The 23,369-nt window shown below is 38.8% G+C and overlaps 1 protein-coding gene across 8 annotated transcripts in view; it reads right to left on the bottom strand.

The window, feature by feature from the left end:
- DMD (dystrophin) overlaps positions 1–23,369 on the bottom strand; it is a 1,139,896-nt gene that overhangs the window by 1,072,066 nt on the left and 44,461 nt on the right. The window contains exon 1 of one of the 8 annotated variants that reach the window (XM_064473542.1): positions 8,285–8,606. The exons of the other annotated variants lie outside the window; for them this stretch is intronic. Coding sequence (XP_064329612.1) covers positions 8,285–8,303 — 19 coding nt within the window. The 5' untranslated portion in view covers positions 8,304–8,606. Of the gene's footprint in view, positions 1–8,284; positions 8,607–23,369 lie in introns of those variants that run through there. 8 annotated transcript variants of the gene reach the window in all.

Below are 23,369 nucleotides of genomic sequence, written 5' to 3'. Positions count from 1 at the left end.
CTGATGAAATTTAAACCAATTTTGCTACCTGTGCAAAGTGGCAATGGTAGGCAACCACAGAATTTGAAAAATTATCTATCCCTTCTTCCCCATCTCTGGAAATTTGTGCTTCAAAATTTATCTGGGACTCAAATGTCACCAACTTTATTTTAAAAAAGATAACAATCAATAAGCATAACAGCATCATGAGAGGATTTAGCCAGAGCTATTTGATTTTCAGACTGTTTTTTCCATCACAGTTTTCTTCACTGGGTCCAGGAATGCGTCTGATTCCTAAAAAAAGACATATTTCTTCGTCTATGAATCTGCATCCATCAAAAAAACCCTAAGTCATATTTTAACAAAAAGCACTGTGCAATGTTAAAGTCTTAATAAGAACACTGTAGCTAGAACTGCAGAACAATTGAGGCTGGAAGGGACCTCCTGAGGTCCCCTTGTCAAGTCCCATAGCCAGAGAAGGGTAGCAAAAGCAGACAGTTCAGTGCTACATTCAGTTGGGTTTTAACCGTCTCCAGCAATGGAGATGCCACAATGCCTTTGGACAAACGGTTCCAATGATCAAAAACTGAGAACAAGTTTTTCTTATACTTGACATACATTTCCCTTCTTCCAACTCACATCCCTTGCCTCTTGTCCTATTGCCATGCACCTCTAAGAAGCCTCCCTCTTCTGTACAAATCTCCAGCCAGGTAGTGGTAGATGGCCATCCCTCTCACCCAGCCTTATTCTGAAAGGTAAATAAACTCAGCTTCTCCATGCCATGTGTTCCAGCCCCCAACCATCCTGGCAGTCCTGCTCTGGACTCACTCCAGTCCTTCTGTGTCTATGAGGAATCCCAAAAGCAGATACTGCACTCCAGGCAGGTCTCTTCAGGTAGAGCTGACTTGAGAGGAAGCATCACTTTCTGATGGTGTGCTGTTAACCTGTGTTCATGACATAATTTTGCCATGCTACTAAAACTCTATATATTGTATTCATTTTTCTTCCTAAATCTGTCAATAAATTCTCTTTTACTTCATTTCCAAAGAATGGTGGAGAAAACCTCTTATAACCAAAAAATGTTTTACCATTTTGTTAAAATACTCCTACTGCTTCTATAAAATACATCAGATAACTTGACGGCTCTTACAACAAATCACCAGAACATCTACTGTGTTGTTAAGAGGAGATGGAACCTACTACTTGTCAATACCAATCCATCACAAGTATTTTAATAATTCAAATGATCACAACAGGAGGTTTACCTCAAATGGTATTTCTTTCCCTGATTCCTTTTGCTATAAGGGAAAAGGGGGAATCAACTGTATAAAACCAGTTGAAACAGAAAAAAAGCTAGAAATCTAGACAAATTCAGTTGTTTGACCCTGAAAAGCTTGCTCAGAATTTCCCAGGATTAAATTTCAAGTTACATCACTCCAGTACAAAATGTTATGAAATTTTGCCAGCTGCACTTCATAAATAGTTAAGAGTTAAAATGTAAATTTTCCAGGGACTGTACTGTCTCACTATTGCAAATGTACCTCACAGCGATCTTAATGACATCTTTGAGGGCATTGTTCCTGGGACCTCCTTTCATCACAGCCCTCTGTTGACACATCTACAGATAAGCGCAGTGCAGCAGACTAACAAGGTTTGAATTCATTATGCAGTTAAGCTCTCTCTGAGATGGTGGAAATCTCACCAAGATGATAAAATATTACTCTAGTAAGTTGGGGAACTCACTGGTCAGAAAAATCAGCCCTCTAGGCAAAGGAAAACCACAAAAAATAAAGTAACTTGATATGGCTGCAAAGTCTTCAATTCTCTGTAAGAGCTGAGCAAGCTGACTTAAAAGGTTCTCAGAAGTACAACCAAGATTTAGTTTCCCCAGTGCAAAGATGAAGGATAAAGTAATTTATTTTCTTCTCATCACTAACACAAAATTTAATTTTGTTGCTGGAGAAGTCCCAACATTGGAGGAGCAGTTAAGTTTTGTGGCCAGCAGTGGAAAAGCTGGGAGGATTCAAATGACTCCAGGGGACTTTTGAGCAGTTCTCAGTCTGCCGCAGTTCACCCCTCCAGTTCAACTGTGCCAGGTGGCGAAGGCCTGTCCCAATCCATGGACCAGAGTGACTTGGCCACAAGAGGCTGTACTTTGTTGGCAACTGAGTAGCATCCTGCCCAGCCTGTGCAAGCCTTTCTTGGGGAAAGGGTGAGGGGGAGGACAGAGGGAGAGAGGAAACAGCAGGACCAGCCACTGACATGGTGATACAATTTACAGCTCTCCACAGCAGCTGTCTGGAGCTTGCTTGAGTCCTCAGCTGAAGAAAAAGTCAGTGGAGATCATACACAGTCGGATCAGTGGCACTAGCCAAAGACTATTTTAACAAGGAATTAATCAGATTGATATTTGTTCTTAAAGCTTTGAATCTAGAAAAGACAATGAATACATAATACGTAGTGCACAGGTAAATGGTGAAAGCACAATATCTGAATTATCTGAATCATTTAGAAAGACTGGAAATCTAAGCATGAATTCACTGCAAGTCACCGGTGACCAGGGCTAAGGGGCTGCATCCCACCTCCAGTAATTATGAATACACCTGTCTACAGGTGACACTTCTTTAGTCATTCTGACAGACAAATTCATGCCCTCTTCCCTATGTAGGTGTCTGCCTTAAGTTTTTTCCTGGCTACAACTAATTCTACCAAGGAGCATTTTGCTTAATCCTCATCATTTCTAAATGTCTCAGGACATCCTCAGATTAAAAAAAAATTAAAAAACAAAACAAAACAAAAGAAAAGTTCTAGCAGGCACGGTCTTTTTTCCCCCTTCATTGATGTACAGATCTCTTCTTGTTACATTGTTTCATTCAGGAAGCACATGTATAAAAATACAAACAAAATTAGCCGATATTATAAATGTAGAGATTAACCCAGAAGCCGGCCTCTAAACATAGCATCCTGTGACCTAGCACTACCTGCTCAGGACAAAATCCTGAATGAACAAAGAGGCTTTACATTTGTGTTCTCAAAATCAAAAGGTTTTGCCAGGCTAGTGTAAAGAGTGATAGCAAAGGGGTTTTTTTAATGAAGAATAGCATAATTCAAGACTATCTTGAAGTACTTTAACAAGAAATTTTCCACTGACTGTGGTTCTTAGCAATGAAAGAAAAAAAAGATCTCAAAAACATGACATTGCTATAGCACAATTATGTAAAGACTTCAAGCAGACCATTTAAGAAGCAGAAACATGTCTTCATTTCAGGGCATACATAGCCACCCAGTTTTCTCTCATATGGCCTTACCTCATTATACTGGTTTTGTTTCTCAGGAAGATTTAGTTAGAGATTAGCAAAAATTAATGTGTAAACTGGAAAACAAAGAAAGCCTCATAAAAAAATAATCTCATCAAACAAATAAATGATTCTTATATGCTTGAACTTGTCAGTAAAATATTCATAACCATCTTGCCTTGTTACCACCCTGGAAAAACATGTATTCATTTTACATATTACAGTCAAATTTCCATAGCCCGTCTTATTTATTTATCTGAACCAGGATTTTGAGATGGTTACTCTTTTTTCAAATTATATGTTGTATTATTCATAATGTTTTCACTTCCTACTAGCACTTAGGGGGCTTGGTGTCTACTGATCTACACAACACAAAACAAGCAGAAAGAATAGCCTTTCTCTGAAATATTTATATTTTAAATACTGTACAAAACAGAACTTATACCTTTATTTACTACAGCAGTATAAAACTGGCATGATGGCAACTTCCCTGAATATAGTTATCTCTGTCAAAAAAGTTAGAGAAACTATTGGGTTTGGTTTTGTTTTGTTAAATTCTTGTCCTTTCTGTTCTTTATATAATATGGAGATAGAGAAATCTATCTCCAATTATTTGTTTTGATAATTTTATTTTACATTTGCCTGAAGAAACTTGCTTGCTCCACCTTATCCCATGACTTCCTCTGAAACAGGTAGACAACGATCCTCCCCCAATTCTGTTAGGCTGATTAAGTTTTATCTGCCAGAAATAAAATACTGCAGAAAGCTGCTTTCTTTCCCTTGACCAAGAGTAAAGTCCTAAAAACAATCCATTATCAGCATTAGCCTCTATTCTGTTAAATAGGTCCATAAAAGTACACTATGCTTTTTAAATGGAAGAGAATTTCTTAAATATATTTCTGTACACACAGACAATTTGCTTAGAGGGAGAAAAAAAAAATACTGAGAAGCATCCTTGACTACCTCTGTTACTTTTTAATGATAAAATGATAGCCTGACTTTTTAATTATAATCTTTAAGAAGCTAGTTCAGTAGCAACACAATAGCCTTTCACCCAAGCTCTACACCGACCATGATTGTATACGTGACCTGACTATCTGAATTGACGCTTTCTAACATGCAGTATAATATAGATACCTTAAAATTGAGTTTCATGGGATGGGTCTCCTACTCTGGTGGATGACGATTAGACTGCAAAAACTACAACATTGTCCCCTGAAATTCTGCTTGCATCTATCATGACTATATTTAGCTATTAAACAAACTGAAGTCAAACACATCTTACAACATTTACAGCAAATTCCCTTTTATTTGGTAGGAAGAGTTATTCTCGTGATGAGCATTAAAAGGGATACTCTCCATCTGCCACAAAAGAAGTGGTTGGTGAACATATCAAGCACCTGACAAAATGCAGGGCTGAATCGTGAGCAAAGCTGAACAGTGCATTTGAGAAGTATACCTTTATGATCATTTAAATACTGACTGCAAAAGATGGGCTTAATGAAACTGAAGGTAGAATTTGTCATAAGTTCTTCATTCTGTTCAGAATAAACAGAAAACTCCATATCACTTTTTTTTTCCCTTAAATTACCTCACAGAGCTGTCTATATTTATGACTTATCTTGCTCAATGTTAGACATATACTCTTAAGCACCCCACATCATATTTTTACGTAAGATTGTTAGACATTTTAGTCATTATCTAATACTGCCCTTAATCCTAATGCTTTCCAGTATGTTCAAAAGAATGAACTTTAGACAGTGAGACTAATTTTTTCTGCCTGACGAGTGCTAAATTAAGAACCTTTTACATATGCAACACTGACCAATGTATTGCACAAGAGTCAGCACAGACTGAAGACACTTAGAACCCATGTGTTTGCCTTTCTTCTTGGTGAACTCTCATGTGAAAAGGAAAATAGAACAGAGGATGTTGCTACTGTAAGTGAAAAAAATTGACAAGCCAACTTGACAAATGTCACAGGAAGAGAGTAGCTTGAGAGATAGGAAGTAAATAAAATATGAAATATCATTATGAAGGATACAATCCTGTGAAATGTATTCAAATATTTTAAGATATTTCAAGCAGTTGTAGGTTTCTGTAGGTTCCCTGGACTAACTTCAGGTGACCCTCCCATGCACACAGAACAGCATCAACTTTAGAATTTCTGACAATGAATCCTTGTTAATTTACATTCTCTCTCCAAAGTACATTTCATTTTTGATAGAGTTAAGAAATGGTATGTAACCATGAGGGCTGATTTTCTATAACTACTTCCATAAACCTGTTTTAATCAGATGGCAGTTATTGAGACAAAGATTCTAATAAATATGTCGGGGCTTCCTCACTATCCAACTTCATGCACTTAGGTTAGGAGGCTAATCTGCTAATGCACAGGCAATTGAGGAAACAAGACACCAATGTTAAATTCTTGCTTGGACTTGCTTGCTGAAAGAGCTTGTTGCTCTCTGTTGTACAGATATTTGAGCCTAGTAAGCCTACACAGATGATTCGGCAGGCTACGTTACACAGCAATAGTTAAGCTAAGCAAATATTCCCCCCAGCATATTCCTATGATTTTTTTTATTGTACCCTTAGAACACAATTTGCATTCAACAATCAATAAGCAATTACTTTTTATTTGAAGACCATAAACGTTTTATTCATTCATTGTTGAAAAGGAACCAAAAGCCCAATCAAAGACCATTCAACTATGTGGAAAAATTTTCTAAAAATTTTTTTTTTAATATCCAATTTCCTTTTTGAATGTTTATAATTGGCTGCACACCCACAGTTCTAAAAGGAGAATGAACAACTATGTTAACCCAGTTAATGGTAGATATGACAATGTTCACATGGGAAACAGCTTCCCCTGCAACTCAAAGAGAAAAAGAAAAAAAAAGAACCCATGACTTCTTAAACTATCTATTTTACTGGTGTTGAATTAATAGTGCATAGTTTTCTGTTGCTTTTGTAGAGATGCCAGGCAGTTGCACTTCCTTTGATCTATTTCTGTTCAAGTTACATAGAGAAGTGTCTGAAACCATGATAATGCGTACTATTGATCCAGTAATAGTAGTAGATTATATAGCAAGATATATCTTATTTTATTGGCTAAAAATACGGGTTATGCAGACAGGATGTTCTGGAGAGCAGCAGAGAACATGGGGTGCTCTCACTGTTAAAAGCTGAATGATTTTTTATGGCATTTATGAGGCTCTGATTCAATTTGCTGTTTGCTCATTTGATATATCGCTCTTCACAAAGTAAGATCTATACAGAAGTAAGATAATCATGTTATTTCATGCTGCAAAACAGTTGCATTTTGTTTTCTGATATAGTCTTATGAACTGAAAATATTCGTTCTGTTTATGAGTTGCTTTTTAAAGCCCATAAGAAGCTACAGTCAAATCTGAAAGATAATATCACAGAGAAGGACACACACTCACCTACCCAGATGAGATTGCGTTAGCCTACTCAGATTTCTCTAATGTATCATGGTCAATGAACAAGAAGATCAACTTCATTGTCCTAACTGCATATTTTATGAACTGTGACAAGTTTGTTATAACTCATTTGCTCTAAACTTTTCTTCTGAGATTGCACAAGCACAAAGAGATAAACTCAGCAATGTCAACAAGCTCGGTGGCATAGTTCAAGCTGTGAAGGTTCAATAAATAGGTCCGTAAACATTGCAAATCAACACAGCTTTTGATGAAATGTCAAGCAAGACAGAGCTTAGCTATATTCAGCTCAGCTTGAACTCATAAACCATTAACTGGCCTCTGTAGTTTCCAGAGAAATGTGTCTTATGTATAAAGCACAAATGTTGAAATAGAAATAAGAACTCCTTTAAGATAGAAGATTAATAAAAGCCATTTAATAACAGGAAACGATATTCTAATCATTCCAGTAGATGATTGATTTATAAAACCAGCCAATATGACAATGCTACACATCCTTATGATGGAGCAACTGTTATTTTATACCTCCAGCTTAGGAAAGGATACAAAAAATACGAGGAGAAAATAAAACTAATTTTGAAATACCCTGAAGATGCTTCAGTTTTGAACCACTGCAAAAATCTTTGGTTCTTCCTGCATTATACATAACAAATATTGCTTGTTTCAGAAAAAATACATATTCTCCCTCCGTTTTCAGGAGAAAGAATAGAATAGAACTTGTTACAATGCATCAAGGTACCTATTTATAACAGAAGTTAGCATTCTTTTTTTTTGCCCCCAGTAAAGGGTTGTATTACATATATACAGTCAAACATTCTCTCAAGATTTATTTCCAAATGGCTTGAAAGATATGAAGTTACTTTAGCTGCTTTTCAGAATCAATCCTCTGCAGACAAGTCTATGCAATTACCCTAGACTGAATGCAAGGTTGTTTTTGCCCGATGGCCCAGTTTTCAAGCTATTTCTATATCATCAGTTGAGTAATTCATTTGACCATGTCCAAATTTGTTTGCAGTAAACTTTACATCTTTCTGCCATCTCTATAATGAGGAACTCGTTTAGTAGAACAACTAAGCCCTCTTTGATCAGCTAGCAGCTATTATCTACAACTGTGCAAACAGTATTGTCATTTGAACACACTGCACTGTCCATCGGCGGGGGTGGGGAAATATCTGTTTAACCTAATCACAGACTTACTGCATGCAGAAGTTTGTTTGTTTTCCCTTCTGTTTTAACACCCTGTTGATATTCTCCAATCAGTTTTGATTCAGATTTAAAATCAAAGTTATGCAAGGCATGGATATTTGGCAGAAGAGAGCTGGTGCGGCAACAGGGTCAGTCCCCTCCCAGGAGCCCCATTTGCCCTTAACTTTGGAGTCCTTTCAGAGTAACTTCCCACAGCCCCCTCTACGCAGCAGGCAGCGCCCCAGCCAGCCACAGATATCCCAGGAGGCAGCCAACTGACCTAAATGCCATCTTTAGGGTTGCTTGCTTCTGCTCTTCACTCTTGAATATTCCTTGTATTCATTTACAGCCAGTACTCACCCGAGACATCCCCAGGCATTGCTGGCACTGCAGTGTCTTGCTACCTTCGTGGGGAAGCAGTTAGTTGATTTTCCCGTGGGTACTTCTCTCTAACACATTCTCTGAAGTAGGAGTAACCTGGAGGGAGACTCATTGCCAGGTGCAGGTAACGCACACACGCAATCTCCCTCCAGCTTTACAGGCACAAAAAGAGCACCCTCCTCTCAAAAGCCGACAGGAGAATTACGGCCAATTTTCTTTTCTTAAACAACAGCGAGGTACTCTCCCAAGGTAGGCAGCCAGTGTGTGCTGCACTCCCTCCCTCCTCTCTGAAATGGTTTCTCCCTACACAGGCTCAATCTACCTGATTATGTTCTCTCCTAATCAGTAATCTTAGTTTCCCCAGCTGTAGCAGCCCTCCTCTTTCACCCGGGATTTCTGGAGGGCAGGCTGCAGCAGCAGAGCAATGGTGCTCCGGGGAAGCAGGGCAAGGGAGGAACATTTTGGAAACACTCGTGTTTCCATCTGCTTTTTGTTCGAATGCTGAAGTGCAGCGTATGGCTGTGTGTGAGAGAGATTATTCTTCCTGCTTCTACAATCCTATTCAAATAGGCTTAAAGTCCCTAAGAAAAAAAGGCTACCTGCTTCATCAAACAGTAACTGCTTTTCATTGTGGTCTTCCTTGTGTATTCTTTCCCTAAAACCAGCTTACACGTCTTTCATATATGACAGTACATTTCCAGCTGCAGTATATCCTTCCTTAATTCTTGTCAGCAAATAAAACAGAAGAGGTGTGATTCCCTTCCCCTCCTTTTTTCTTTTTTAAACTAAAAGAAGAGGGGAGGGATAGGTACAACACATATTACTATAACCAACTTTAACACCATCTGCCGTCTTTCAACAAACATGCTTGCTCTAAGCCTGAAAGGGTTGTTTGGTTTGGTTTTTGAATTATTTTTTTTTTTTGGGGGGGTGGGGTAGGGTGGGGTGGGTGGGTGGTGGTGAGGACAAAAGAATTTTCCTCTTTTCTCTATGTTTTTGTCCTGATTATTCTGGTTAACCTGATTATTACATTATTAACTGTTATCTTCCTGTACAACTCTTCTAGTCCAAGTTTAGACACTATATCAAAATGAATTAAAAAATTCCTTTACTAGCTAACAGGCTAGTTTCAAAGACATTTGTGGAGAGAAAGCAGTGAGCAAAGCATTCATCAAGGAAAGATTTACAGTAGTATTTCAGCTGGGCTGTAGAATGTGTGGTCTGTCAGGCACAGCACAGCATAAAGCCATAACAGCAGATGCAGGAGAAGTGGAGATAGTAAATACTTAAGACCACCCCACTCTGGGTTAGTGTGGTACTGTATTTAAGCATTGTGAAGATCTCTAAAATCTGGCTGTTTTATTAACTAAGCTAAACTGGCTTTTGTGGGCAGTGTAAAACTGGGAGTTATCACAAACCTTGGAATCTGCATAGACAAAAAAAAAAGATAATATTATTCAGCATTCATTTGACAGCAGACCCAATCTAGAAAAAATAATTAAAGAAAAAATAAAAATAAATAATCACAAACTATATAGCAGCCTCCTAGCAAAAGTGAATGTCCAGTCTTCTCTGTTTTCAGCATGGAAGCCTGGTACAGAGGTGCTCCCGAAGAAAGAGACAACCTGAATATTATTGTACGCTCTGAACTTGACGTGGTTTCTCCTTCGTTTACCATAGTCAACCACAACTCTTCCCTCCCCTTGCATCCTGCACTGAGAGTAGCATCACTGTTGCTGGAAAGGTCCAGCTTCATGGTCCTGCTAACACCTCAGTAGAGTTCATTAGTAAGAACTTGTTTTTTTCTAATGATTTATGTTTTTCAGAAACATGCAATACAAACGTTAAATACAAAGGTTATTTACCTAGTTGATCACCTGTTATCATTAAAAGCAGCAAACCCCCAAATTTGGCAGTTATGTTCTCTTTTAAAGAACAAAATTTAAAGTAAAAAAGTAATAGAAAATACAAGTAGAAATCTAGAAATCCAGATACACACACAAAAAAGTAAAAAAATCAAAACCATGCAAGCATTGATTTCACAATGGAGATGTTCGCATGCCAGATACATCTCCTTTTGTGCTAGCCCCAAAACACAGAATGTTCAGAAAAATACGCTCTTCCCCTATGGAGCAGGGTATATTTTCTATAACCCATTCCACTTTTCATGATGGAACTGCCACACAGACTTGGAAGGCTGTGACGTATATACTAGCCTAGGTCTGTTCAACTTTCTAAACTTCTTTCCACTTCTGCTGCAAGCAAATAAAAATATAATAAATTCAAGTAGGCTCCAGCTTGAACTTAACTTTGCTGTGCTTTGTTTTTTGTCACCCAAAGAAACACATTCAGAGTCTCTTTGTTCCCTGTAACAATCCATTTAACTGAAACTAAAGGTCATTTCATGTCCTACTCAGGGTTGCACTCTGAATTAAGACTTCACATCTTTTTGGGCAACAGTCTAGAAGGATACTTGAAAGTAGCTTTCAGTTAAACCTGTTAGATTAAGCCATTTGAACTACTTAGTCAATCATGGAAAGAAAGACAGCAGCTAAAACTTTTTTAATTGAATGCACGAGATAATAGAGCATCTAGGCCCACTTTCCATGCCATTTACAGCATGGGCAATGCCTCCGTGCCTACAGCAGGGCTGAGCACATCTCACACCAGGATCACGTGTTGCCGCACTTCTGGAAGGCTCAGAGATTCCATTTCAAGTCTTCTTTATGAGAACAGGTTGCATATTTTCTTTCTTTCACCTGTTTTCCAAACAAAATTCAGCAGAAACTGTGCATGACTGAATATGTATATCACGGCAAGCTTATTCCAGCACTAGTATAACACAGAACAAGGTTAGTAAGTAATTACAAATAGGGATGTTATGATCATCTCCTTACATAGCTATTTACTCTTTGTAACTCTGATAACACGGAGACCTTTGTCACATCCATGTCTTGGAGAAACAGCTACTGAAGGAACACAGGACTAGACACTCTGTCTATTCCCAAGACCTTTAAAACTTTGACAGATTGGACATAAGCATGAAAAGCAGGCAAGAAATAAGAGAGGAAAAAAGAGTAAACCCACTCAGTTACATAAATTAATAATTCATAATAAAATAATGGTTAGAGAGTATAGAGGAGCCTAGCACGAGCCAGAGCACGTTGCTCAATTTCTTAATTTCAGTTGGGAAAAAGAAATAGCAATTGTAAATGCAGTCTACTCCTTCTTACAGAAATTGTTTTCCATCACTCTGTGAAATGGTAGACGTGCGCTTCAAAGGGCAGTTGCTTCCATTGCTACTCTGCATGTCTGCACCACAGGAATGTAAGGACTGGCCTCATCTAACAAAGAGTTTGTTAATATATTAATTTCACAGAAGGAGTTACTTTTCCTCATTTATGTTTGCTTGGCATTTATCAAAATCTTTTCTGTTCTTTTCTTCCTAAGCTCCACAGGCGGGGCACGTTTGCTTATAGGTACAGTCTTGACTGGGATCATTAGCTGATGTAAGCAAAAATACCCCTAAATTTTTAAGCACTATAGCTTAGGTTCCCTTACACCTAAGATAAAGTTATTTCTATTCAAAAAATAAGTGCTTTCTGTGAAAGGAAGGAATTTATTTTTAAAGGAAATGTTACAATCTGTAAGCAATGGGGACTAATGGCAAGAGGGTCCACAACTTTTTTGGTCACATCCAAAAGAACCATAAAAATCCTCTGTCACACACAACCCTTTGTCTCATGCAGGAAATATAGCTGCAAATCATCTGATGAGGAAAGCAAGTCTAAAATCATACACCACAGCTTAGCTTTGGACTCTTCCCCCATATGGGACTCATAGGTTTGGAGAAAAGTACAAAAATGGTACAAAAGCTGTACCTTAGGGGCACCAGCTCTTCTTGTCTGACCTCTGTCTACCTTGTGGGTTGGAACACCTGCCCAGAGCACTGAAAAGACCATCTCTCCCACCCTACCCAAATGCCTTCACTGGTTTCTCACCTCGTCTTGCCTGCCACAGTCTTTTCCTTCCTCCCACAATGCTGAAGCCTGCCTGCCCCCATTACCCAGCAGGGGCTATCTTGGGGGAGTGATATATGGAGCAGCCCTGCCATATAACCACTGAGGAACCAGATACTGTTACATGGAACTCAGCCATTGAAAAATAAAAGCCATGCGGGTGGTTTGATATGAGAGCAGAGACTTTGTTTATCTTTGTCTCCCTAAATAATTTGGAAAGAAACCTGCGTGCTTTTGCAAGAAAAATCAGAGTTTATACAGAGAGTATAAGTAGTCCTTACAAACTGCTCATGAGAAGGAACCTTCTACAAGGAAACCTGTTATATTCTTCTATAATTGAGAGCTGTTACTGCTGAACGAGCTCTATACAGAGAGATACACATTTTCCTCAGGCTGAAGTGATTTTTGATAATCTGGGATTAGAAAAAGAATAGCTAGAGCAGAGGCAAAAAAACCCAACCCAAAAACCGCAAAGGCTTTCAGAAAGAATAAATTGATAAAATCACAGGCAAAATCCTGATTCTGCTAAGGTCAAAGGCAACACTCTACTGGAAATTGATTTTGCTTCAAGATCAAAAGTCAACATCTGCTCTATTTAGTGTCGCATTATGGAGGAAGATAGCTGTTCATTTGTGCTGTGCTTGAGAGGCCTTGCTAAACACTCAGAGCATGTCTGTATACTTTCCTACAAATGTATACAAATAAAGCTATTCTGTATTTTCATATATTTTCTCACACTTTGGTATATTTTTTATATATAAATGCATGTGTATATACACACAATTTTAATATATCCTTATATTTCAGGGTTTCGGGGTGGGTGTGTATATATTTTTGAACCACAAAATTCTGTTTTCATCAACCTGCTCCCTCGTTTTCATACTTCTGTCTTACGCTTTCTCTTGCCAGTGTTTTCAAGTGATAACAGCCTGCCAAGGAAGCACACAGTTTGTAAAACAGTGTTTTCTTAAAAGTTATGAGCTATAATAATATGTTGAGTTCTTTTTTTCATAAAAGGAAGATACAAAAGGAAAATAGAAGATCATTACTGCTCTACTGTATTTGCAGTCCCTGAAAACATCTCAAATGACCCAAAAATGTGTCTCCTTACATCAGGTGGCTGTAATTTTTCCATTTTCAATTCCTTTGTACAGTCACAGCTTGGACTACCTGATGATACTGTATGCAAGCCTAACCCAAACGTGTCTATTCAATCTAATGTCTTGTTTGTGATAGCAAGGTCTGCTTCATTAGGTCAGGAAATCAAAACGTGTAAGTTTTGCCACGCAGTTATAATAAAGCATTAAAAAAAATTACCTATCTGTTGCAAAGGTTTTTATCCATCCCAAGTTGGAGGATGAAAAGTGTTACGTGTTTGTGAGCCACTACTGCGCTGCCTACTGTAATCTGCCTGAAAACTAAGATATAAATATATGAGAAAGAAATCTTTGGAGTCAGGGGTGCTTTCAGGAGTAATATACCTAAAATTTAAGGAGCAACAAAGATCTGTTAGATCCTAATTCCTTCTCCTTTATAATTGCATGCATTCTTACTCAGTTTCTCAGGAATATTCCAGGAGTGCTATTACTGTAGCAGTACAATAACTACTTGCTTGAATGGAGATAAAAAGCAGTTTCTGCCCTAGAAGGCCATACATATTGAATTTAAACTGTGCACATAGGAACTAAAGATATTATCAGATATAGTATTATGTACAGAAGCTTGTCCAATTGTCAGCTGGTGTTGTGATAAAGTAAAAGAAGCGTTATTAAATCCTTATCTCCATGCAAACCCACTCTCAAAGACCAACTGGACTTCCCAGGATACTGAACTACCAAGGAAGCCAAACTTATCTACAGACAAGTGTCAGAAAATCGTAAGATGCAAATATTGTCTGCGGGATGTAATGATTTCTGATAATTTTATAAACCACAGTTTCACTGAGTTTAATAATCTCAATTTGCTGTAAATTAATGTTTGCGTGCTGTTTGGATAATGTCATAATTAGGCAAGTTATATAATAAGAATTATTACAAGATATTCCAGACGCTGCTTTCTCTTACAAGGCTCTTCTGTTGCCGCGTGCCTCCCCAGGCAGCGGCAGAGGTCTCTAGCAGAGTTCCCCAGACTTGTCCAGGGCAGTCCTTACTGGCGCTCTCTTCTCCTGCACTGCATTTTCTTCCTAAACTTTTAACCCAGTTACATTTGTTTTTCCCTTTCAGTGCTACAAAGAAGCATCTTGGGCAGCTTCTAAGTGAAACCACAGTCTCAGCTCCTCACTTCTCAAAAAACCTGTGCTGCTCCAACCTTCACACACTGCCCCTAAAAACACCTCTTTCCTCTGCCTAGTTTCTTATGACAACTAAGATAAGGACCAGGGTGTTTGGACACTCTCAGACTATGTCAGTGTTTGCTTTCAACGGAACAGCCTTGGCAAGATGAGTTTTAAACCAGACCCTTCACAAAGATGTGCTCATGCTGTATACATCCTTGGGAAGCCTTGAAGGCTGTACCTCATTACCAGAGCTCCCTGCACCACTCAGGAAAGACGAGTGAGCTGTAAATCCAGTACACTTGAATCAAGGAAAGCACATCAGATTTTCCCTAACCCTCAGTGTATAACTTTTTTTTCCTGTATTTCTTTGGAAATACAGATTCCTTAATTCCTTTCCTGACTCTTAGCCTTTGTTTTTCCTCCTTGTCTTCTGATTTTATTCATTTGCCTGAAAGTCTTGTTCATTTTATATTCCCATTGTATGGCCTGTCTTTACCTAAATAAAAACAAGCTTGTCTGCAAGAAAATTAGAGCTAACATTTATATTCTGTTTTTAGTAAAGTTTATTCAGTCAAACTTATTTATTAAAGAAGGAAAAAGATAGTACTGTAACAGCAAAAACCATCTGTTTTTGGAAAATGTGTGTTTGCTTCAGAATATATTCTGGTTTTCGTTGGCCAGCACCATTACTTTGATCCCACAACTATATACTGTGCCAAGAAAGTAAAAAAAAAAAAAACAACAACAACAACAACAAAAAAAGAACAAAACAAAACCCCACAAAACAAAACAAAAAACCCCAAACCAAAATGATGAACATCCAAAATTAGCAAGCAGCACATCTCCAGCAGCACATTATTGGCCCATTCTGGAGTACTAGTTTGATACTGAATCAGAACGTGTCTTAACCATTTTTTGTTGTGTTCTCTTATTCAGGTATGAAGCTGAATATTGCTTGCTTGTGAAATCTTACATGATCACATTTACAGCAATAGCTCCAGTCTGCAGTAAACCAAAACCTTCTTAACATACATCTCACTGATAAGGCTTAATTCAATTCAACTGACCATTAAGATTAGTGTAAATTGAATTGCTTTCTCAGACTTACTGATAATCACTTGACAGACCAATAAATAGAGGGTTTCCAAATAAAATGAGTTACGGTGCTCCATCAAATCCTGTCCCCACTGCTCTCCTCTCTTACTCCTTACCTCCAAAACATCACGGAGTTTTCACACTAATTTGCTCTAAAAACGCTTGTCAGAGATCTGCTGTTTCAATCCCAATTAATTAAACAGTCCTGAGTCTGCATACAGAAAGCAAGTTGCAAATGTTCAGTACAATAATATAAACTGACATAACATTGTAAAATACACTAAAAGAGTTGTCACTTCAGTTGCAATTACACAAAAAGTAATTCAGACACTGCACCTGAATCCAAGCTCAGAACAGTTATTGAAAGAACACAACCAGAAGCTAATCTGCATTATTCAGGGGTTTTTATCTTTAATAAAAAGTAATAATACAGTGATAAAAGTAGGTTTTCTCTTCTTACTCCTCCCCCCTTTTTATTTTTCTGCTTGCCCAGAGGACAGGAACAGTTATTTTTATACTGCAAGAAAATGGGTTTGTGAAAATGCCAAACAATGGTTATATTTAAGAGTTTTAGAAGAAGGATTACTCCTAGTTCATTGAATACTAGTTATCTTTAAAAATAAATTAAATGTAAGGAATGATATATGTAGTAATAAACTCAATGATTTTCAAAATCATTGAGACTTTGATCCGATGCTGTGGAAGCCAGTAGGGAGTTTAATTAATACAATCAATATGAACTTGGTCAAACTTTCTTCTGTTTGCAGTCTCCTTTCAGAGACATGTTTAGAATACAAGGATTGCTATTTATCTAAAACAGACCAACGTATAGATAGATTCAATGATTACCTCATGCAGTATTTTCGAATTGGTTTTACATTTTCAGACTAACTGATTTTGAAAGAAGTCAGTCTAATCTTAATGATCCCTTTAAACCCTAAGGAATCAGCTCTATTGCAGCTTTCCCTTGACTTTGGTCCATGTCTTTACCCTTCTGCATATGGAATCAACTAACAGAATAGTAATTACATAGTTCCAAAATAACCTAAGATTGACAGAGGTCCATTTACTCTTCAGGTTGAATTATACTCTAAATAACAAAGTCTTATATTGTTTGAGACATGTTCCCAGGTTTAGATTACAAACCAGCATTTTGGGGTTGATAAACTGACAAAAGCGCATTTAAAAATAGACAGATATCCAAACATCATAAGCATAAAACTTTACTATGAGACATTCTTTTTTATGAAGTATTTCTAATTATATCATCCTTGTCAAACATTGCTTACTCTTGGATGTATCTTTAGGAAGCCTCAACGAAACATGGTAACGACTCACCAAATGTGACTGTTAAGATGACTCTTCCACAAGCAGTATAATTAAGATGCAGCAAATAAAACAACTAACAAAGAGCTTCAGTTTCACGATCGTTTCAAGCTTAAAGTTAAATATATGTACAAATAATTGTACAATGGGGATTTAAGACATACCTACAGTGGTTTGTTTGGTTGGGTTTTTTTTAAAGTAAAAACCGTTTACTTCTCTCTCCAGCTCTATGGAGAGTTTTGCAAGCCTTCTTTAAACAAGTAGAAACCAAGGAGATATAGCTAAAAGACAACTTGATAAGTTGTTTATCATATACAAATATTTCAGGGCATCTTTCTTCCTTTTTTTCATTGATCTACCATAACAAGAATGACTAATAGTAAAGAGGGCAACCTTACATTTTATTCTTTAAAAACAAGATGACATTCTAGCTGTGAATGGATGCAGAAATCTTCACTACTAACTAGGTTAAAAGGTGCAAAGAAAGTTTCCAATCACAACCCCTGCAATGTTGACATACTGTTCCAACTAACTCCTCCATTTTAAACTTCTGCTTGAAAACTGTACTGAGAATTAATAAAATACAGTTTTCACTCTCTTCTTCTGTCTTTTTGCTCCCAGCTCTGCCATTCTGCTCTTCAGCAGCTATTTCTTCCTTCTTCCCAGCTGGGGAGGGTGGCGGAGGGAAGCAGGCTGCCCTTAGTTGCCCACCCAGCCAGCGGGTAGGCAGGTTCTGAGGAGGGGGTGAGTAACCCTGGGGCAAGGGGCGAGGCCCTGCTCTGCTGCTGCCAGCTCTGATCAGCCCTGTGTTTCTCTGTTTTGTTCCTGCATTGGCACAGGCAGCGTAGAGGTTGGTGACATTTGGGAAATACTCTAATTCAGTGGGAACAGGAACTGATCATTAACGTACTCACATGCTGCTTGTCTTGTTACCTAAATTAGCACGTCAGAGTGCCCAGGCAGACTGATGAATTACGCAATTGCACAGCTCCCCCCAGTAAAGAAATAGTATTTTTTTGATCCCTCTTCCCCATTTCAGTATATCCTTTGCCTTCCAACATTTACATGAACTGGAGGTTATCACTTTCCATAAAACAAAGACTCAGACATGTCCTTGTACTCTGTACACAGTGCTCTGTGCTATGCTTGCATTGAATGGCAAAGGGAAAGGATAATGTCGTTTTAACTAGAAACAAACTTCCTCAAAGATCTCTGAGAATACCAAATGTTGTCCTTTTAAGAAGGTCAATGCTTAGTGTACTGTAACTGTCAAAAATCCCACCCAATTCTGGACAAGATTTACCGAAGTAAACACACCAGGCATAAAGAATATTAGCATCTAAAAGCTTCTCCTTTCCCAAGAGCTATCAAATATTGTCCAGGAAAAAAAAAAAAATAGCAGACACTGACATATCACTTTCTTCTTCGAAGTAGGGCATATATTAAACAGGTTTTTAAGTACCTTTGCCAGACTGTCAGCATTAACTGACTTTCAGTACTTGCCTTACAGAACAAGAGGAAGAAAACCTGCTGTTCCTCTCGATAAAGACCAACACTTAGGGCTGGGGAGAACTGACGGGTAGCAGCTAATTATTTATTTATATTTTCATTGGAATTAAACAGATATCTTCCTAATTGATTTTTGCAAAATAGCAATATGTAGAACTATCAAAATGAAAAGGTTCACTTAGCTCAACTACGGTCTGCTTTCTCCTTGCTGGTAGAGACTGAAGTTTTTTGGAACTTGGAAGCTCTCCTATCTCTCAAACCTTGTTGAAACAGTTGCACCTCCACAAAAAAATTTGTTTTAACAACCAGGAAAAAAGAACTCTTTTCATATTGAAAATTTTCTTCTCCAACCAGCTTGCTTTTTTTTTTTCCTTCACAAAGCCACTCAGCCTTGAACTAATGTTGCCATAGTATCTTTTTTTTTTTTTTTCTTATTAGGATTAACCACAGTACCAGGCAATGGAAGTAATAAAAAATATCAGCAAAGCTCTGCATCAGTGTTTTTAAACATATTATAAACAAAAGAGACAATGTTTTGACTGTCTAGAGCTTAATCATGGTGATGATAGGGTTGAGTGTTTAAGGATAAGAATCAGGGGGAAGGCTTACAAGGGAGATGTCATTGTGGAAGTCTGTTACAGACCACCCAACCAGGATGAAGAAGCAGATGAATTATTCTGTAAGCAGCTGGCAGAAGTCTCACAATCACTAGCCCTTGTTCTCATGGGGCTTCAACTTACCAGAGGTGCCCCCCTGGAACTATCGTTTGTGAAGAGAAGGGCTTGTGGGTGAAGTGGTAGTTTGAGGCCGTCTTGGGCACAGCAGTCACAAAATGATGGAGTTTTCAATTCTCAGAGAAGTAAGGAGAGGGGTCAGCAGAAATGCCAGCTTGGACTTCCAGAGGGCAAACTTGGGCCTGTTTAGGAGAGTGGTTCACAGAGTCCCTTGGGAGGCATTCCTGAAGGGTAAAGGAGTCCTTCAGGGAGGAAGTCTTAAAGGCACAGGAGCAGGCTGTCCCCATGTGCCAAAATAAAAGCCAGGGAGGAAGGAGATCAGCCTGGCTGAACAGAGAGTTTTGGCTGGAACTCAGGAAAAAAGGGAGAGTTTATGAACTTTGGGAGAAGGGGCAGGGAACTCAAAACGACTACAAGGATGTTGTGAGGCTATGCAGAGAGAAAATTAGAAGGGCCAAAGCCCAGCTAAAGCTTAATCTTGCTACTGCCATAAAAAAAAAAACAAACAACCCAGTAAAAAAATGTTTCTATAAATACATTAGCAACAAAATGAGGGCTAAGGAGAATCTCCATCCTTTATTAGATGTGGGAGGAAACACAATGACAAAGGATGAGGAAAGGGCTGAGGTACGTAATGGCTTCTTTGCCTCAGTCTTTAATAGTAGAACCAGTTGTTCTCTGGGTACCCAGTCCCCTGAGCTGGAAGACAGGGACAGGGGGCAGAATGGAGCCCCCATAATCCAAGGGGAAATGGTTAGTGACCTGCTACATCACTTAGACACACACAAATCTATGGACTGGATGGGATCCACCCAAGGGTACTGAGGGAGTTGGCGGAAGCGCTCACAAAGACACTTTCAATCATGAGCAGTCCTGGCTAACCAGGGAGGTCCCACTTGACTGGAAGTTAGTAAATGTGACACCCATTTACAAGACGAGCCAGAAGGAGGATCCAGGGAACTACAGGCCTGCCAGTCTGACCTCAGTGCTGGAAAAGGTTATGAAGCAGATCATTTTGAGTGCCATCACGCAGCTCATCCAGGACAACCAGGCAATCAGGCCCAGGCAGCATGGGTTTAGGAAAGGCAGGTCCTGCTTGACTAACCTGATCTCCTTCTATGACAGGGTGACCTGCTTAGTGGATGAGGGAAAGGCTGTGGATGTTGGCTACCAAGATGTTAGTAAAGCCTTTGACACCATTTCCCACAGCATTCTCCTAGAGAAGCTGGTTGCACATGGCTTGGACAGGCGTACACTTCACTGGGTGAAAAACTGGCTGGATGGCTGGGCCCAAAAAGTGGTGGTGAAAGGAGTTTAATCCAGTTGGCAGCTGGTCACAGTGGTGTTCTCCAGGGCTTGGTATTGGGACCAGCTCTGTTTAATATCTTTACCAAACATCTGTCCGAGGGCATCAAGTGCACCCTCATTAAGTTTGCAGACGACACCAAGTTGGGTGGGAGTGTGGATCTGCTTGAGGATAGGAAGGCTCTGCAGAGGGATGTGGACAGGCTGGATCAATCGGCTGAGACCAACTGTACGATCTTTAACAAAGTCAAGTGCTGGGTCCTGCACTTGGGTCACAACAACCCCATGCAACGCTACAGGCTTGGGAAAGAGTATCTGGAAAGCTGCCTGGTGGAAAAGGACCTGGAGGTGCTGTTTCACAACTGGCTGAACATGAGCCAGCAGTGTGCCCAGGTGGCCAAGAAGGCCAACAGCATCCTGGCTTGTATCAGGAATAGTGTGGCCAGCAGGAGTAGGCAAGTGATTGTGCCTCTGTACTCAGCACTGGTGAGGCCACACCATGAATACTGTGTTGTTTTGGGTCCCTCACTATTAGAAGGACATTGAGGTGCTTGAGTGTGTCCAAAGAGCAATGAAGCAGGTTAAGGTTCTAGAGAACAATTCTTATGAGGAGAGGCTGAGGGAACTGGGGTTGTTTACTCTGGAGAAGAGGAAGCTGAGGGGAGACCTTATTGCTCTCTAAAGAACCTGAAAGTAAGTTGTAGCAAGGCAGGCGTCGGTCTCTTCAACAAGGTAGCACTTGATATGACAAGAGGAGGTACCTCAAGTTCTGCCAGGGGAGGTTTAGATTGGTAAGTAGGAAAAAGTACTTCACCAAAAGGGCTGTCAAGCACTGGAACAGGCTGCCAAGGGAAGTGGTTGAGTCACCATCCCTGAAGGTATTTAAAAGACATTTGGATGTGGCCCTTAGCGACATGGTTTAAAGGTGGACTTGGCAGTGTTAGGTTAATGGTTAGACTAGATGATTTCAAGGGTCTTTTCCAACCTAAGTGATTCTCTGATTTGCAAAGTAGCTAAAAATTTATGAAGCATTTTGCTTACGTAATTTGTATCTTCCTAAACATTCTTAATATTTCATACTTAATTATATTTGCTTGATATCCACTTGATAAGAGTCATATTTAGGAGTTACTTACTGGTCACTGGCATGGCAAATATCCTAAGGCTACCCTTACTGATAAGAAAATGCTTATCAGCCCTGCATGAGCGATAGAAATAAAGACAGATAAGTGACTATACACCAGATTTACCTGTTTGAGACACAAACTAACTACAAAATCTATAAAAATCCTGCATCCTACCTACCGAAAGGGGAAAGAGAACAGTGTTAACTTGGCTTCTCTTTTCTGTATGCCACAGGAATCAAAGGGAATGTGAGATTAAAGTTATACCTTAGTTTTAACTGTTACAGTGCATATTGGATGTTACATACATTCAGAAGAAGCCTGAACTTACAATATCTAGTCTTATATTTCAGTTGCAGATACGGTACTGTCTGAAGTTATTTCTCCGCTTCATGTTTCTTATTGAATTTGTTTTGTAATATAGCTTCGGTTTTAGGCTTTCAAATATAGAGGTAAATGGAAAATGGAACAAAATGAATCATGAGTTTGCGAAAAGAAGATTGCACTAGATTAACCTGATATCCTCCTCTGAGAAGATAACTGCACTTCTAGACAAAGAAATGAAATGGATTTAGTCTCTCTGAATGTCAGCATTTGACAGTGCCTCAAGTACCTAAGCTCCTGCTGACTAGAATTCACCAGTTGAAGGCAGCTACAAAAAAGGCAAGTTTAATGGGAGTCAAGCCTGAGAAATATAGGAATTCATTAAAGAATCACAAGACTAGTAAGAACAAGGGGAAATATCAATTATGTGATGAAAGGGAATTGCTTGCTGATACTCAAGTTACTTGAGTAATTTTTTAAAAAGTGGTCCTGGGACAGGAGGCATTAGTGACCTTTGCACAAAAGACTTTATGCCAAAGAAGTCAAATGAGGACAAAAAAATTGAGAATCACTGTCAAGACAGAGGGAGACTGAAATATCAGACAAAAAGAGCTGGCAGTGTTCAGGACCATGTTAAGAGAAATGGACTGAAATTCAGTAGCAGAAAATGAAGAACGAAAGAATAGGAACTTCTGCTATAGGCTGTGGAATAAAGAATTGAGTATCTTAAGGGCAGACCCAGACTTACCAGTGGAAGGTGGTTATTTAAAAAAAAAAAAAAAAAGAGAGAGAAATGCAATAATTAGGTATATCAGTTGAAATATTTTCAATTCAGATAGAGCAATATTAGTGTCATTAGCAACTGGGCTAGACTCCAATAGAACAGCAGCAGTAGGCTTTCACAACAATTCTCAATTCCTCCCAGAATATCATTACTGCTTTAACACTGGACCCAAATGCCTCCTTATGATTGATCTTTAATTCTAGACTGACAGTCACCATTCTAGTGAAACTGATATGCAGGTATATTTACACAAATACAGACAGATTTGGCAGAAATGCAGAGAATCCTGGAGTATGTGCATGCAAGGAAAAGCAAAAACCCAAGCTGTGAATATTACCCAGTTAACTGATACTGTGCAACATAAAAACTTCTCCAAGATACGTGCTGCGACACATTCTTACAGTGCAGATTTGTTCATGATATGCTGCTTACAGCAAATGTCAGCAAGTGAAATACAGCTGAGTTACAGCTGTGACAGTAAATAGGTAGAACCAAAATCATCTACTGCTTTCTAAATATACTAACACCTAGTCTATATTCCTTTAAAATATGTAATTGTTTACTTTCCA

Source organism: Phalacrocorax carbo, chromosome 1 (genome assembly GCF_963921805.1).
Source record: "Phalacrocorax carbo chromosome 1, bPhaCar2.1, whole genome shotgun sequence".
Classification (NCBI taxonomy): Eukaryota; Metazoa; Chordata; class Aves; order Suliformes; family Phalacrocoracidae; genus Phalacrocorax; species Phalacrocorax carbo.
The sequence above is the reverse complement of the archived record's forward strand: the minus strand, read 5'-3'. Positions and strand labels throughout refer to the sequence as shown.